A 14,357-nucleotide genomic window follows, 5' to 3' on the forward strand; every position below is an offset into this window, starting at 1 on the left:
ATCTATCTTGGTACATAAGCTTGTTGTAGAGATCAGCGAATTTGAGGGAACACTAGTAGAAGTGATATTGAGTGTCTATATGCTTGTAGGATCAGGACATGCTTTTCAGCGTGATCAGTACTATATCTTCCTTCTCCATCTTGTGACCTATAGCCTCTAAAGGTCACGTAAATCCTTGATTTTCAACTTAAGTGCCTGGGAAGTTGTCTTCTCATCCATCATGCTAGAAAATAACAAATTCTTCAAAAAGAAAGCATGACTCTTGTCAGATGTCTCATAAAGATCCATCAAGGTGTCATGAATTTCTTTAGCTGTCTTACTGGAAGGCACATGAGGGAGCTAATCATTTGCAACTGAAAGTTTGATCCGCATGACAACTTCTTGATTATATACATCCCATTTATCCCGATCTATGTAAGTTGTTGTAGGGTGTGGTTTTGTACCCAAAACGATCTTAGCAAGACAACGATATTCAAATATTGTCATGCACTACTTCTAGGTGTTGTAATTGCGACCATTAAACCACTAGCTGCCCTCTAACATAATGTTGGTTAAAGATACCATCATGAAAATGGAGGTTGCTGATCAACCTATGAAGACACAAAAATCAAGGAAGATAGAACACTAGAAAAAAACTTGATAAGTGCAAATTGGATGAACCAAAACAAAATATCAAAAAAATATATATTTTTTATTTTTTTGAAAAAATACAAAAAAAACTAATCGGGTTTTAGGATAAAAACCCCCAAGTCCAAAGACCACAAAAACTCAAAATATGGAAATCCAAAATTGATGCATTAGGGTTTCACAAAAAATAAAAAATAAATTGCAGAAAATAATGTTAGGATGTCATGGGTTGGTTTGATCATTGAACAACATGCAGAAAATTGACGCGGGTGCTGAAAAATTGTTTTAAGGCCAAAGAAATCTGGTGAAAAAAAATTGGAATTGCGGGTTTTAAAAAGCTTGAAAATTGCTGGGAAAATATAGGTGTGGGCTGGAGTATATTGGGATGAAAACCCGAAAAAAGAAGAATTGTGGGTTTTAAAAAGCTTGAAAATTGATGGGAAAAATATAGGTGTGTGCTGGAGTATATCGGGACGAAAACCCAAAAAAAAAGTGTTGAGTTTATTTATCTTCCTATGGAGCAGTATTATCCCTAGGTGGCATGGGAATTGTGATAAAAAAACCCAAATACACATCATTGACAAAAAAAAAGTTGGTCACAAGTTAGAGAGAAAATTCGAAACACCTAAAATCGTTGTTTAACAAACACACGGGTGGAAAAAGAAGAAAATTGAACAAAGATTGGTGCCTAATGTGGCCAAGAAAAGTCAATAGTTGGTTGGGCTGCATGCCAAAATTAATGTTTACTAGGTTGAGCCAAAAAGTCTAGAAGTTGATTGTGTTCGCCAAAAATAAAAAAGAAACTCTCTGCTACGGGCCTTAAAAAAATGTCAGGAAAAAATTAAAAACCATGCTAGTTGCCAAGAAAGAATTGTATCTTTGACTGCAAAAAGTGCTAGTAAGTTTTTGTGTGTTTGCCAGAAAGATCTGCTTAAAAAAAAAATTGATCGCATAAAAATACTGATGTTTGGTGCGGGTCTGATTTTTGATTTTTCCTCATGTGTGGAAACATGAATTATAGGAAAATACCCATTGATTTTGTAGTAAAAATCCTAATGGGGTTCTTGCACATACTACAAGATAGGATGAAAAGGTAAATTTCTAATTTTTACTTCAATAAAAATTCCCCCCCCAAAATTCTCCTACTCTGATACCATGAAATTGTTGAACACTGAATGAATAGAGAAAATAGAATGATTATTACATTAACAATGGACTCTTAAATAAAGTTTATAGATGCCAATTATAGCGTGAACAAAAGGCAAATGTCTTAATAAAGACAACTTTTATAAATAGAATTGAAAGAGCAAACTAAAAGGAAACCCTAAATGACCATTAAGTAGAAGTAGCTAAATATAGGGAAATACTAAAAATAGAAAAAATATTCTAATAGATGATTCATCAAATACCATGCTGATATCAAATTTCATGAGTATCGCCGATCATTAATAAGCCTAATTAACAACAATAGTTTGAGTAGTCGATAAAAGTTAGTGATTAATTATGTAGGTATATCGTCAACCACAAAGGGAGAAAATGATGATACAACAACAATCCATTTATTTAACTTAAATGAAGTTTTAAGACAGAGAGACAACAATAGTTAATGCCAACGCCTAATAATAGAAATTGATTGACATATTGTTGATGATTCAAGTGATATTGCTAAACATAATTAGCGGCTAGAGTGTCGAGGATAGACATTTTTGCATGAGTGACGTATGACATTAATATCAGAAGTTTTTGTGATGTGAAGGGAATATCTCAAGACTTGATGCCGACTATCCCATTTCGGCTGATTATTATGAAGTAATCATACCCATGGATATCACTATCTTAGAAAATGAAATGGAGCCATTATGCACAATGACTATGCTTATTACCTTGTGTGACTATTAGGCTCGAAGTCAAATTGATATTATGGCTGTTGCTAAAGAACCAATCAAATTATGTACCTAAGGAGTATCTGTATAAATCATAAATTGCTTTGATTAAGTAAACTACCAATAGGTAGTGGTTATACAAGGCAATTAATGAAAAAGTGTGATTATCTTAGAGAAGGCCATTACTAAAAGTTGTGATTAAGAAACTGTGTAGAAGGGTGCGATTTGCATATGGTAAATGGATGCAATCTAGGGACACACATCTCTCTAATGCTACCCTTTTCCATAAAAAATGATACATATAATGATGGACAAACACATTTCCCAGGGCATCATCGACAGAAAGAGGAAAATACAAAAGGAAAGTAAGGAAATAGTCTCAGACTATTGATATCTTGTACAAGTGTCTTCTAATATAAATATAATATATTAGACAAGTGTTTTGATGATTATTATTGTTTGGGATTTCTGTATTAAAATTATAGTGAGTAATTATATATTTACGCATTTCTATATGTATATATAAATGAACAAACATATATATATATATATATATATATATATATTATAACTTAATGAGAACTTTAGAATTATTTTATATAGTAATGATAAGTATATTATTGGTGTAAAGATGTAATATAAGAAGTATGTATAGATGTTTGTTATATTTTCTCACTGTTGTAATCATAGTTGCCATACTCACTGAGGTTTTCAGCTGGGCGAGTTTTTCTGCCATTAACTTGTGGATTTGAAAACTCGGGTGTCACCAACAAATCGTTGATTAATTTGCGAACTTTTTACGAAAAACTTTTTAGTTTTAAAAGAAAACTCATTCGCGTGTGCAGGCCAGCGATATAGGCCAAATAAGTTTATTTTTTCAACACTAGTTTTCTATTGTGCGATCAGCATTCCTCATGAGAATGCGATTTTGTACCCACTATGCATTTATATATATCTAAGTTCTTCTTGTTTCTTTTGCATTCTCTTTAATTAACTCATTAGATGCATCTTCTCATTGAAATTTGCAAAAAAATGTATTTTGAATTAAATTTTAGCGATTATTTTAGGTTCCCGAGTTTTCTGGAATTTTTTAAAAAATGGCCGAGTTTTTCCCGAATAAACTTTTAGGGAGCTTGGCGAGTTGTTGCAAAGTCTGAGTTTTCCGACTATGGTTGTAATTATTCATGATAAGGAAAGTGTAGTAGTCATGATTAGGAGAACGGCAATGAGGCCACCTTCTAAGAACACCACCTCATGCTTGTGACTAGGGAATGCCCATAGGGCCAAAGGGGGACAAGGTGGACTGCCTTTGGCTTAGGAAGGATATGCTTTCATGGCACTTGATTGTGAATGCACTGTAAAACCCCTGTTATGGTGAATGGATATTCAATCATTAGAAACAAGTTAGGAATGACAAGATGAAGGAGAATGACGATAAGATCTTGCATTAAGTAGCCCACCTCATATGAATGGCATGGGCCACATGAGGCCAAGGGGGAACAACTTGTCCTCTCTTGGGCCTAGGGAAAAATGTTTTCGGGGCACCTTCTCAAGTCACGGTATCGTATCATTTCTATAGTTGGTTCATCCTCAAGTTAATTCCAAAAATCTTTTGGATTGATTTACATTCCTTACTTATATGTTTGTAATTCTAAGAAATCAAACTATGACAATACAAATATGTATGAATCCTAACTATGTTGCAAGGTCTCTAGTTAGAATTATAGCATCAAAGAAACTCTAGATTTGGTAAACCCAAACCCTAATCTCGTGTAATTGTGATTTAGGGCAAGATAGAAAAGGCATAGTACAAAGGGAAAGCTCTTTGAGACCCAACTAAAGCTAAAACCAACCTTAAATTCTAGACAAAATTTTCCAGTATTGGGGGATTTGCATATATATATAATAATTGACTGTCTATACCTATCAAAAAAATAATTGACCGTCTATGTTTTTGCCTCAGATGCATCTGCCAAAATGTTAATTGTTTAGGGACAGTAGCATACGTCTGGAATTGGATTTTGAATTTCTATATAATTGGAGTGGAAACCGGAAGATTGACTTCTTCTCTAGTAATATATCAGAGAAAATATAAAATATAAATAAAAGAAAGGGAACATGCCCCCAATTTACCTAAAGGACAGGAGATGTTCATTGGCCTCTATGCCCCTAATACAGCAGTGGGGATGGAAGGCGATGAAGGCATTGTGCTGTGAGATAGGGACATGTCTGTGGAAACTTGTTTAAATTATTAAGGTCTGAATCTTCATAGAAATGCCAGGGTTTTAATGTTTTGACCTTGAAGTATGCATGGATGTATGGTGAATATTTGTATAATGTTTTCTCTATATGTATTAGTAATAAGTATTGTGCATGTGAATACAGCTATATTTGTTTCATGCAGAATCCATCACGACTCTCTTTTCCATCATATTGGCATAGCCATTGTGTTTGCTGTTCTCATTTCTGGCAACTGGGGATACAAGTTACAAAAGGAAAAACTGCAAATAAGCTACGAAGAATTGCATATTATTTAAATGCTTAAAAAATGAGAGATTCATGAAATTTCCATTTCAAATGTTTCAACCAAGGTTTCAAACTTTCAAATTAGCTGCAAATAAAAATGTCTTGAACATTTAGCAGGATAAAATGAAGTATCTGGATTATGTTTTGTCAAGGCAGCCATTTTATAACTTTAAACTCACATATTACAAATACCGACATTTTCATTAGATTCACATTCTAGTACTTGCTCATCTTCAACTGTGGATAATACCTATTACAAACAAAAGTGTAGGGGAACTATCCTCTATCTGTACTGGATTTCTGATGTATCATCTGATGCAGGATGGTTTGCAAGGGATCCAGATATGCTACACCTTGTTGGTCATACACTATTACAGTTGCCATTTATGGAATCCAGAAAACCAAGCCATGTTATAATTGCAGATGATTGCTTTCAGCTTACAGATATTCCAAGTGGTCGGACTGTAACCATAGTCATTCAGTCAGCTGAAAAATTATTTGGATGTATGCACCTATGCTTTCTTGAAGTTTTTTTTTATTGGCAGGAACGTCTATTGGAAAACTTGTCCTCCTAGTACAGAAATAGGAAATTGTCTAATTGGAGTAAACTTCAAGTTTTGCTGTTCTTACTTTTTATTTTCTTTGATATTTCCAGGTGAAGTCCTTAATCACATGAGCATTGGAAAATATTTTTCCGATAAAATTCCTAGCCTGAAATATTTTCAAACTGAAGAGAGCAGAAATGGTGGAGACAGCACTTCTGCTTTAACGGCCCTATGCAACGCATTACGGCTTCGACAGAGGTATGCTAACAATGCTTGATCACTTGTTTTGTGATGTTCATGTTTCATATTTTGGAAAAGATTTTCCGTGAAGACTAAGGTGGGGCAAGTGAAACATGTCTTGCATTTCAAAATTCGGAAAGTCCTTGAACCAAATATTTCAGAGCAAGTGAACATGCTAGTTAGAACTGCCTCCCTGCTAAGTTTGGATGTAGAAACAAGATATGCACTGTTGTAGTCATCATGGTCATTGACAGGAAATGTGGATTCTTTGCCAAAGATAAGTTAAAAAAGCCACTCCATCTTATAAATATAGTGATGGAATATTGTCATTGATGTCAAAGGCATTCAGGAGATTGGTGGAAGAATTGTCATTGGTGAGTGTGCATGTATGTAAAATGAAAAGGAATAGCAGGCTGTTTGGAAGAAACGGGGAAAGTGAGTGTGGTTGAAGGAATCATAATGAAGACAGCATAAATAGCTACATCTAATGTGAAGTAAACATGATACAGCGAAAATGAAGTAAAATTAAATAAATGGTTTATATCCATGATACATGAAATATATTGCAGGTTTTCAACAAAGAACAAGCTAGTTTAGACAAAGTTTGTTGGAATTTATAGCAAAGTTCATATTGTAAAAACATTCATTCAGAGATAAGAGACACAAGCATTCACAGCAAGGTCAGCGAATACTCACACTATAACAATGAAAGACAAGTAAGCATATAAATAGTGGTAAAGTTCAACAATGCAGCAACCACATTTTATTTAAAGAAAGGAGGAGAAAGTATTGCAATAATAATACCGAACAACAAGTATAAGACAGTCCCAGCAAGAAGGAAATGATTTGATTAAGTGTCGTCATTTTTAAAACAAGCAATTCTGAATAAATAAATAATATGGAAAATCATTCCAATTAGCATGGAAAATCATTCCAATTAGCACAAAGATGACAATTGCGATTATGTGGGTCTCTAAATGCAGAGACAAGTGCATATGTCAAAAAAGGGAAGATGATATGGAATATCAAGTGCGTACAATTGTGATTGGTGAAGACCCGATAAGCATATACATTAAAGACATACGTCTCTTATACATTAAAGACATACGTCTCTTAGAAGGCTGCTATGACATATGGAGAAGTTCCATGTAATACAGTGTTTCATGAAGATTCTCTAGCAGCGTTGGAAATGGTAAATACATAGCAGCACTGATATACGAAATGAAGGAGTGGAAGCAATAATGCCTTGAGGCCCGATGAAATGGGAAATATAATGAACAACAATTAATTTAATATGCTCTAAAGCATAAAAACAAAACCGCAAGACATAGTCAAAGTTCTGTGTAAAAAGAATTCCCTGCGATGTGTTGTGACAATTCATCAGAGAACATGCCACATCATATGCTCAAGAAAAAGGGAGCTTAATCGGCAGTATGAAAGACATGGACATCTGGACTGTATATGCCAGTCAACTTATAGAAAGAAAAGGCTGCGAATGTATGGAGTATTTCTACAGCTGTGACGTATTAATGGCTTTGGCCAAAGGAAGCCGTCCATACAAAGACAAAGAAGCAGCGATAATAAACATATAATATCTACAGAGACACAGATACATATAAGTCAACAATACTTCTGAAGAAATGGTATAGCTACCTATACATGCAGAAAAATATAAAATATGGACGGCTAGATGGCTTGATTTGTCATCGTAATTTTTAGTAAGCATACAAAGATTGAACTAAGAAAGGCTCATTGTTAAAAATAAAATTCCCATTATCGATACAATAATATTAAATTGATTTTGACAAGGAGATATTTTTCAGTAATGGAAAACAAGTAAATAATTAAGGGAGTTTCATAGTTACACCGCCCTGGGAGACGGGGGGACGGGGGACAAATTTCCGAGACAGGGGGACAAAGGGGCCTTGATTTGGGGACGGTGGGGGGACTGCAAGGGGGGACCGGGGGGTGGCGAAGGGAGCAGGGGTGTATATACTATACATATGGTACTTAAAATGCTAGTTGTGAAAAGATGTACTACAATTATACAATATAAGATACAAAGATGTAAAAAACTTAAACATTGAACATTGCATTGAAGCTTTCACCTAGAACATCATGATTCATGATCAAATGACAAACAAACAATGAACATTGAACCTTGAACATTGAACATCAGAAAATAATAAATATTAGTCTATATATCAGTCTTTAGATGAATAGTATGAGTATCTAGATTCTACTATCTAATAGTAATCAATGATTATATGAGTCATGACATAAAGATGATTACAATAAGTATCATGTGCCATAAATCATGATATCAAAATAAGTATATAATGCAAACAAAAACTACAAGTCTCCAACAGTCCAAACCAAAATGCCAAATCAATGATCAATGATCATCCCTGGAGGCTGGAAGTTGAAACTCATCGCCACTGGAACTATCAGTCTCTCCAAGATCAAGACCCGAAAATGAAACAACAACTAGCCCTGTGGCTGGATCTAAAGCATCCTCCTCCTCATCAATCTGCGATGGCTCCTTAGGCTCTACATCCCATCGTGATGCTAGGCTTTCCTTGTACACACATGTCTTGCGATCATTGATATGCAACACACTGTGTGCAGCCACTAGCTTCTTTGCTCTCTAAGAGGTAAGTCTATTCCTCTTAAGAGAGTGGATGAAGCTATATGTAGACCAATTCCTCTCAGAAGCTGAGAAACTAGAAACCTGAGATGAAAAATAATTGGCCAATGTAAGACTCAGGAATTAGAAAGTTGAACAGTGATCATTGAACAATGAACAATGAAAAGTTAAAGGTTGAGGAACTAAGTACCTGCGGCAGCAAACGAATAGCTAGTGTGGTGGTTGCAGATTTCGCTCCATAAGCTGACCACCACAAAATGGGATCCTCTTGTGCCATAGTCTTGATATTCACCTTTCCCGCTTGATTGTAACCCCTAAGAGTAGCAAATTTGGTCCACTCAATGCGAACCTTAGCTGCTGTCTCAAGGTCATACATCCTATCTATGCACTTGAAGAACCCTTCCTTCACTTGAAAAAATTTAAAAAGTACAAATTATTAGCAAATAGAAGAATCAAGATGCTAGTAATGTGAATGATTTTAATTTATAAAATGATAAGAATCTAACTCTTAACTTTAAGACAAAGTCTTAAAGTGTTATATAATATAAATCACCTCATCATCATGAAGTGGTGTAACTCTCTACCAAGCCTAGTCATGTACCACCTCGGATTCAATGCATATGCAGCCATGTGTAAGGGTGTGTTAAGTTTACCCCATCTATGTTGAATAATAGGCTAAATGTGATTATTGTAGAAGGCTAATGTGGGGTCCTTCTCTTGCACAATTGCCCTCATCTGCCCAAGCATAGAATCAATGCACTCATACACCTCTCCAAGTGTAGGCGCATCCCTATCTCCATACCTGATCACCTCAAAGACTGACCTAATAATAGAGACAATGTATTTTGTGTCGCTCCAAAATACATCACTCTTAACAATATCCTTCACCCTCATCCCCTGCTCTGACTTGGAACCATCCCACCTATTCCATTTATTCGTCATAACCATTAGTTGTAGTGGCTCCTGTAACTCAAGCATTCTCTCCAAGAGAATGAAGTAGGATGCATATTGTGTCTCAACTGGCTTCAGGAACTCCTCCTTGGCGAAGCTCCTAAATAGTGCATGTGAGGTGTGGTGGTTGCAGATATACATCTGCACATCTCCACCATCACTCACCACTCCCTTTATTCAGCTAATCTTCCCCATGTCCTTTAGAGCATTGTCATAGCATGCACACAACAAGGAGTCCACCAAATATGCCGATATGTGGTCTCAATAAGCCTCCCTACAGCTCTGCACACATGAGTTGCATCTATCACTACTTGGACCACATTTTGTGGTCCAATCTTCTCAATGGCTTCTCGAAGAATCTAAAATTGAAAATCAGCATCTTTTCGATGCCTTGAACAATCAACCACCCTAAGAAATAATGGGCCCTCTATACATGTGACTATGACATTGATGAGTGGATGGTGTCTAATGTCCATCCACCCATCCATGATAATGCTGCACCTCGATTCCTCCCAAACAACCCTCATGGTCTCCATGGACTCACTAATCCTGGCATACTCATCATCCAAGATTTTAGTCCTCAATTTGTGCTCACCTGGTGGCACATATGATGGTAATCCCGCCTTCGCTACTTTCTGAAATGTGAAGTGGAACGACATTGGCAAATAACATCCTCCCAATGCATGCAACTAACTTCTCTTTCGTCTGGGTTGCAAACAATTCTGCTATAGGATTGTTGTCACTAGATTGTGCCCTGCATTTCCCCTTGCTCGTCTCGACTGCAGCTACACCTATAGAGCTATAAGTAGAGGAAGGTGTGGAGGCTACCCCTAGCAATGTAGTCAATGAAGCTCTATGCTGTGGTCTAGAAGAAGACATGCGTTGGTGTTGTTGCCCTTGTATTTGTTGCTCATGCACCTCCTTTATAGTCTGAATTTGTTGCCTACCAGCCAAGGTAGTAGGCACTGGAAGGCCCAAGTCCTTTGGAACTCCTTAAAGCTTGTTGAATTCAATTCCAAATTTCAAGTTTTGGATTCAGTCAAAAACTTACATGGTAAGACACCTTTACCTATCCAGAAGAGGAAGTGTACATTCACTCTAGTGATGCTACCATACCATACTTCACCACAAATATTGCATCTCCACTTTCTTGTGCCACTTGTTCCTGATCCGCTTGTTATTCTAGTGGCAAATTGTTTTAAAGGAGATTTTGGATCAAACTTACCTCTAGCCCACTCTACCAAAGATGGGGAGGGGCAATCAATAGATGGAGTACCATATAGTACAAAATTAGCCCCAATGTCACTCTCATGCTCATCCCTCTCAACGATGTCATAATCATCCTCAGCCCCAACCTCAGGCTCAGGTTCATATTCTGATTCACTGCCACTATCTGAATGAAGTTCCATCTCATCATCGCTATGAGTATCAATGTGGGAGCTCATTTTGACACTGCATTTCACAAAATGAAAAAAAAAAATTTAATAAAGCTAAATAAAAAATTTTTAAAACTAAAACATCAAGAATCTTAATCTATTATTTAAATTTATAAATGATAATCATACTTATAACAAAATAAAACAAGTTACAACCAAAGAACAAAAAATCGGAATAGGCAAGGCTTATTGTTTATTAATATTTTTAATTTTTAATTTTTTTACACTTTTTTTTGATATTTCTTACATACTGAAATCAACTCAGAATAGCCCAAATCGTAAGGAACCATTGGAAGTCAATTTTTGTTTTATACTTTTTTTTTTGGTCTTTTCAATACAGTTGAATGATAATAGAAGTCGTTTAAACAAATGAAAATAGACAGTTGAAAGAGTTGAAATATAATAGAAGTCATTTAAACAAACAAAAATTTTACATTTAACACTCATAAACATGCATTTGAAAATCATAAAAATAAGTTACAAACCTTACCTTTTGCTTGAAAAACTCCTTCAACAAGATTCAGTAAACCCGGAACCACCCTCTTCTTGTTCTTGCTCCTAGGCTCTCCTTTTTCACTTGCAAACACTTTCTTCACTCTTGCACAAACCCTTATCTCAACTCTTCACACTTCTTCTTGCTATTGCAAATAGTGAGAAATGCAAATGTGAATTAAAATGAAGAATAGAAAGGTTTTGAACAAAGGAGGAATGAATGGGCCCCACAATCCAATAGCATAAAAATTAGTACATTAAATTTTTTAAAAAATGAGTTAAACTTTTTAATTTTTTAAGTGCCTCTTTTTCTTGCCGCGGGAGACGTCCAGGCATCCCCCCGCAATGAAGGAGACTCCTTGGCATCCCCCCGCACCCCCACACTCGGAGACGTCTCGCCATCTCCGACGACAGTAGCGCCGCTCGAAATGCCAAGACGCCGTCCCCCCATCCCGGGGATGTCCTCGTCTCTGAGATGGCCTAGTTTTTTTTGGTGGGGGACGCATCCCTGTGTTACACTGGAGTCCGAAGTTTTAATGCTATTAATTAATAAACAAAAAGTATGATGAATGAATGAAAGATTTTAATAACCTCCAAGAGGCTAAAGTAGCCTATGCGACCACCTAGAAGAGTTCAATGCTCAGAATCTCAGCTCTTTTGGAACTATTTCCTCAGATTTCTTTGACAGTGAATGTTGACCACTAAGTTTGCTGACCTGTCGAGCAGTGTTTCCTTGAAAAGAGTAGCTAAATTGCCCGTTTCCAGAATATCACCAAAGTTGGAGTAGATGTCATTATAGACTGGGCAGCCTATGATTAGAGGCCTGAGTTGTAAAGAGACAATAACATAAATAATCTGATTTGTGATGAGAAGACACGACCTCTCTTAAAGAGATTTTAATTCTAAAAAGATTTTTGTCTCTTCAGAATTAAAGGACATATAAAAGATACATATAAGGAAGAGTAAAGATGTGTAAAAAAAAGAGGAAGAAAATTCATGAAGTGAGCGGAGAAAAGAAGAACAAAGCAGTGTGAGAGGATGTGAAACAAATAAAAGATAATTGAAGATATATGTCACGTCCCCATTTTGGAGGCAATTTGATTTAATTAATTTAATTAATTAGGTTGTCCAAAATAATGAATATTTTATGAGGATGACTAATTAATTATTTTAATTAAATAAATAAGTGGTATTAAGTTAATTATTTATAAAGTTATCAAATAAATAAATATTAAAAGGTAACTTTATATTTAATTAATTTAATAAAGTGACTTGAATTATAAAATATTTTATAAAGTCACTTAATAGATAAAATAAAATAATGTTCTAGAAGCTTCTGGAGAAAGTGGAGAAAAAAGAATAAATAGGCACCCCGGGCTTCATTCTAATCATCCAGTTGTTTATTTCTCTCTTGACATCAAATTGTGATTCAGTCGCATAGTCTATTGTGGAGCCAAGTGGTTTCAGATAGTCAATTGATCTTTGGGAACGAAAACTCCCTTGGATTAGCATAACTGAGGAAGTGAAATATCTTTTGAAGGGTTGCACATTTGGAGGTGATACTTCAGTCACTTCAGCTAGGGCATCATTGGGCCTAAGGCCATTTTCAGCATTTCAGTGGGCAATTTTAGCAGGGCCGAAATTATTAGAGGTCATTTCTAGCAGGTCCGCAGGCTGAAAAAGCAGGCCGAAAAAGCAGAATCGAAAGAGCAAGCCAAAAAAGTAGTCCGAAAAAGAAGCTTCGAAAAAAGCAATCCGAAAAAAAGCAGTTCAAAAAAGCGGGTCCGAAAAAGCAGTTCAAAAAAGCGGATTTGAAAAAAGCAGTTCAAAAAAGCAAATCCGGAAAAAGCAAGTGGAAAAAGCAGATCGGAAAAAAAAGCAAGCAGAAGGGGCAGCATTGAAGGAAAATATTACAGCCATCCACAATCAGGTTCTTCACTTCTCATTTGGCATATTTTCTGAGAAATGTAGGTTTTCAGCTGAGTACAAAATATAGCTTCAGCACTTCACTATTTTCATATTGTACTTGTCTTTGTTTGCCATTTGGCATTATTGGTATCAAAGGAAGGCTAGGATTTTGCAATTGAAAGAGCGTTGTAATTTTTAGACTATCTATATTGCAACCCTAGAGTTGATGATCAGCTTATTAGTTTGCATTCCAATTGTTTGACAAAATATCATTTGGTTGTAAGTTCTCTTTTTGGCATAAATAATGTTATAATTTTGCATACTAAGTGTTTACATTAATGACACTTGGTTGTAAGTGCATTAATGCCATCTTAGGTTGCATCCAAAGTATTGGTCATAATTATTAGTTGCTGTAGCTGCATTTTGCAGGTAGTTAAGTCACATATTTGTATTGAATATTGTCAAAATTAGTTGCACATTCATGTTAGGTCATTGTTTAGACGATCTGGAGTCTTTTTTGTAAGCATTCTCTTTGATGCAAATCGAAACAAGAGTCATTGTAGCAATCTGAAAAGTTATATCCGTCATATGACACCTTGTATGCAAAGTGTTTGACAAAATTCTTCAAGCCTTCAATCAGCATTCTAAGGTCGAATTTGAGCAGGACCATTACAGTGGTATCAGAGCTTGCTTGCAAAGTGTTTGACGAAATGTCAAACCACTGAACTATAAAGATTTTTTGTGATTGAAGAAGTTATAACCTGTTGGGGTTATTACAATATATGCAGATATGTAATAAATAAAAGCACATTAATAATATTGAGAAAAAGCAAGATGAATAAGTAGTAAGAGTTGTATAGGAAAATGTGTATAATCAGATTTTTAATTTGATGTGTGTGTGGTGAAGAGTGAAATGAGTGTAATGCAGATCATAGAGTAGATGAAAGTATGAGAATAAAGAGCATAGAATAAAGGAGATTAAAGAAGTGTATTATATATTTTGCATATTTAGGGAAAACATAAAAGATAAATATATGCAGAAATAAATATCAAATTGATGAAGAATTCTTAAACTACAATTGTCCATCATCAGTTGAGCAAG

General features: G+C 35.5%; 1 protein-coding gene across 1 annotated transcript in view; it reads left to right on the forward strand.

The window, feature by feature from the left end:
- Positions 1 to 14,357, forward strand: part of LOC149542063 (outer envelope protein 64, chloroplastic-like) — a 272,009-nt gene that overhangs the window by 122,534 nt on the left and 135,118 nt on the right. Inside the window, exons 5-6 of the mRNA XM_089797108.1 lie at positions 5,358 to 5,540; positions 5,692 to 5,839. Of these exons, the coding sequence (XP_089653234.1) occupies positions 5,358 to 5,540; positions 5,692 to 5,839 (331 nt within the window). The remainder of the gene's footprint in view (positions 1 to 5,357; positions 5,541 to 5,691; positions 5,840 to 14,357) is intronic.

This window comes from Cupressus sempervirens, chromosome 8 (assembly GCF_028749045.1).
Source record: "Cupressus sempervirens isolate cs-2001-9-10 chromosome 8, ASM2874904v1, whole genome shotgun sequence".
In the NCBI taxonomy this organism is placed as follows: Eukaryota; Viridiplantae; Streptophyta; class Pinopsida; order Cupressales; family Cupressaceae; genus Cupressus; species Cupressus sempervirens.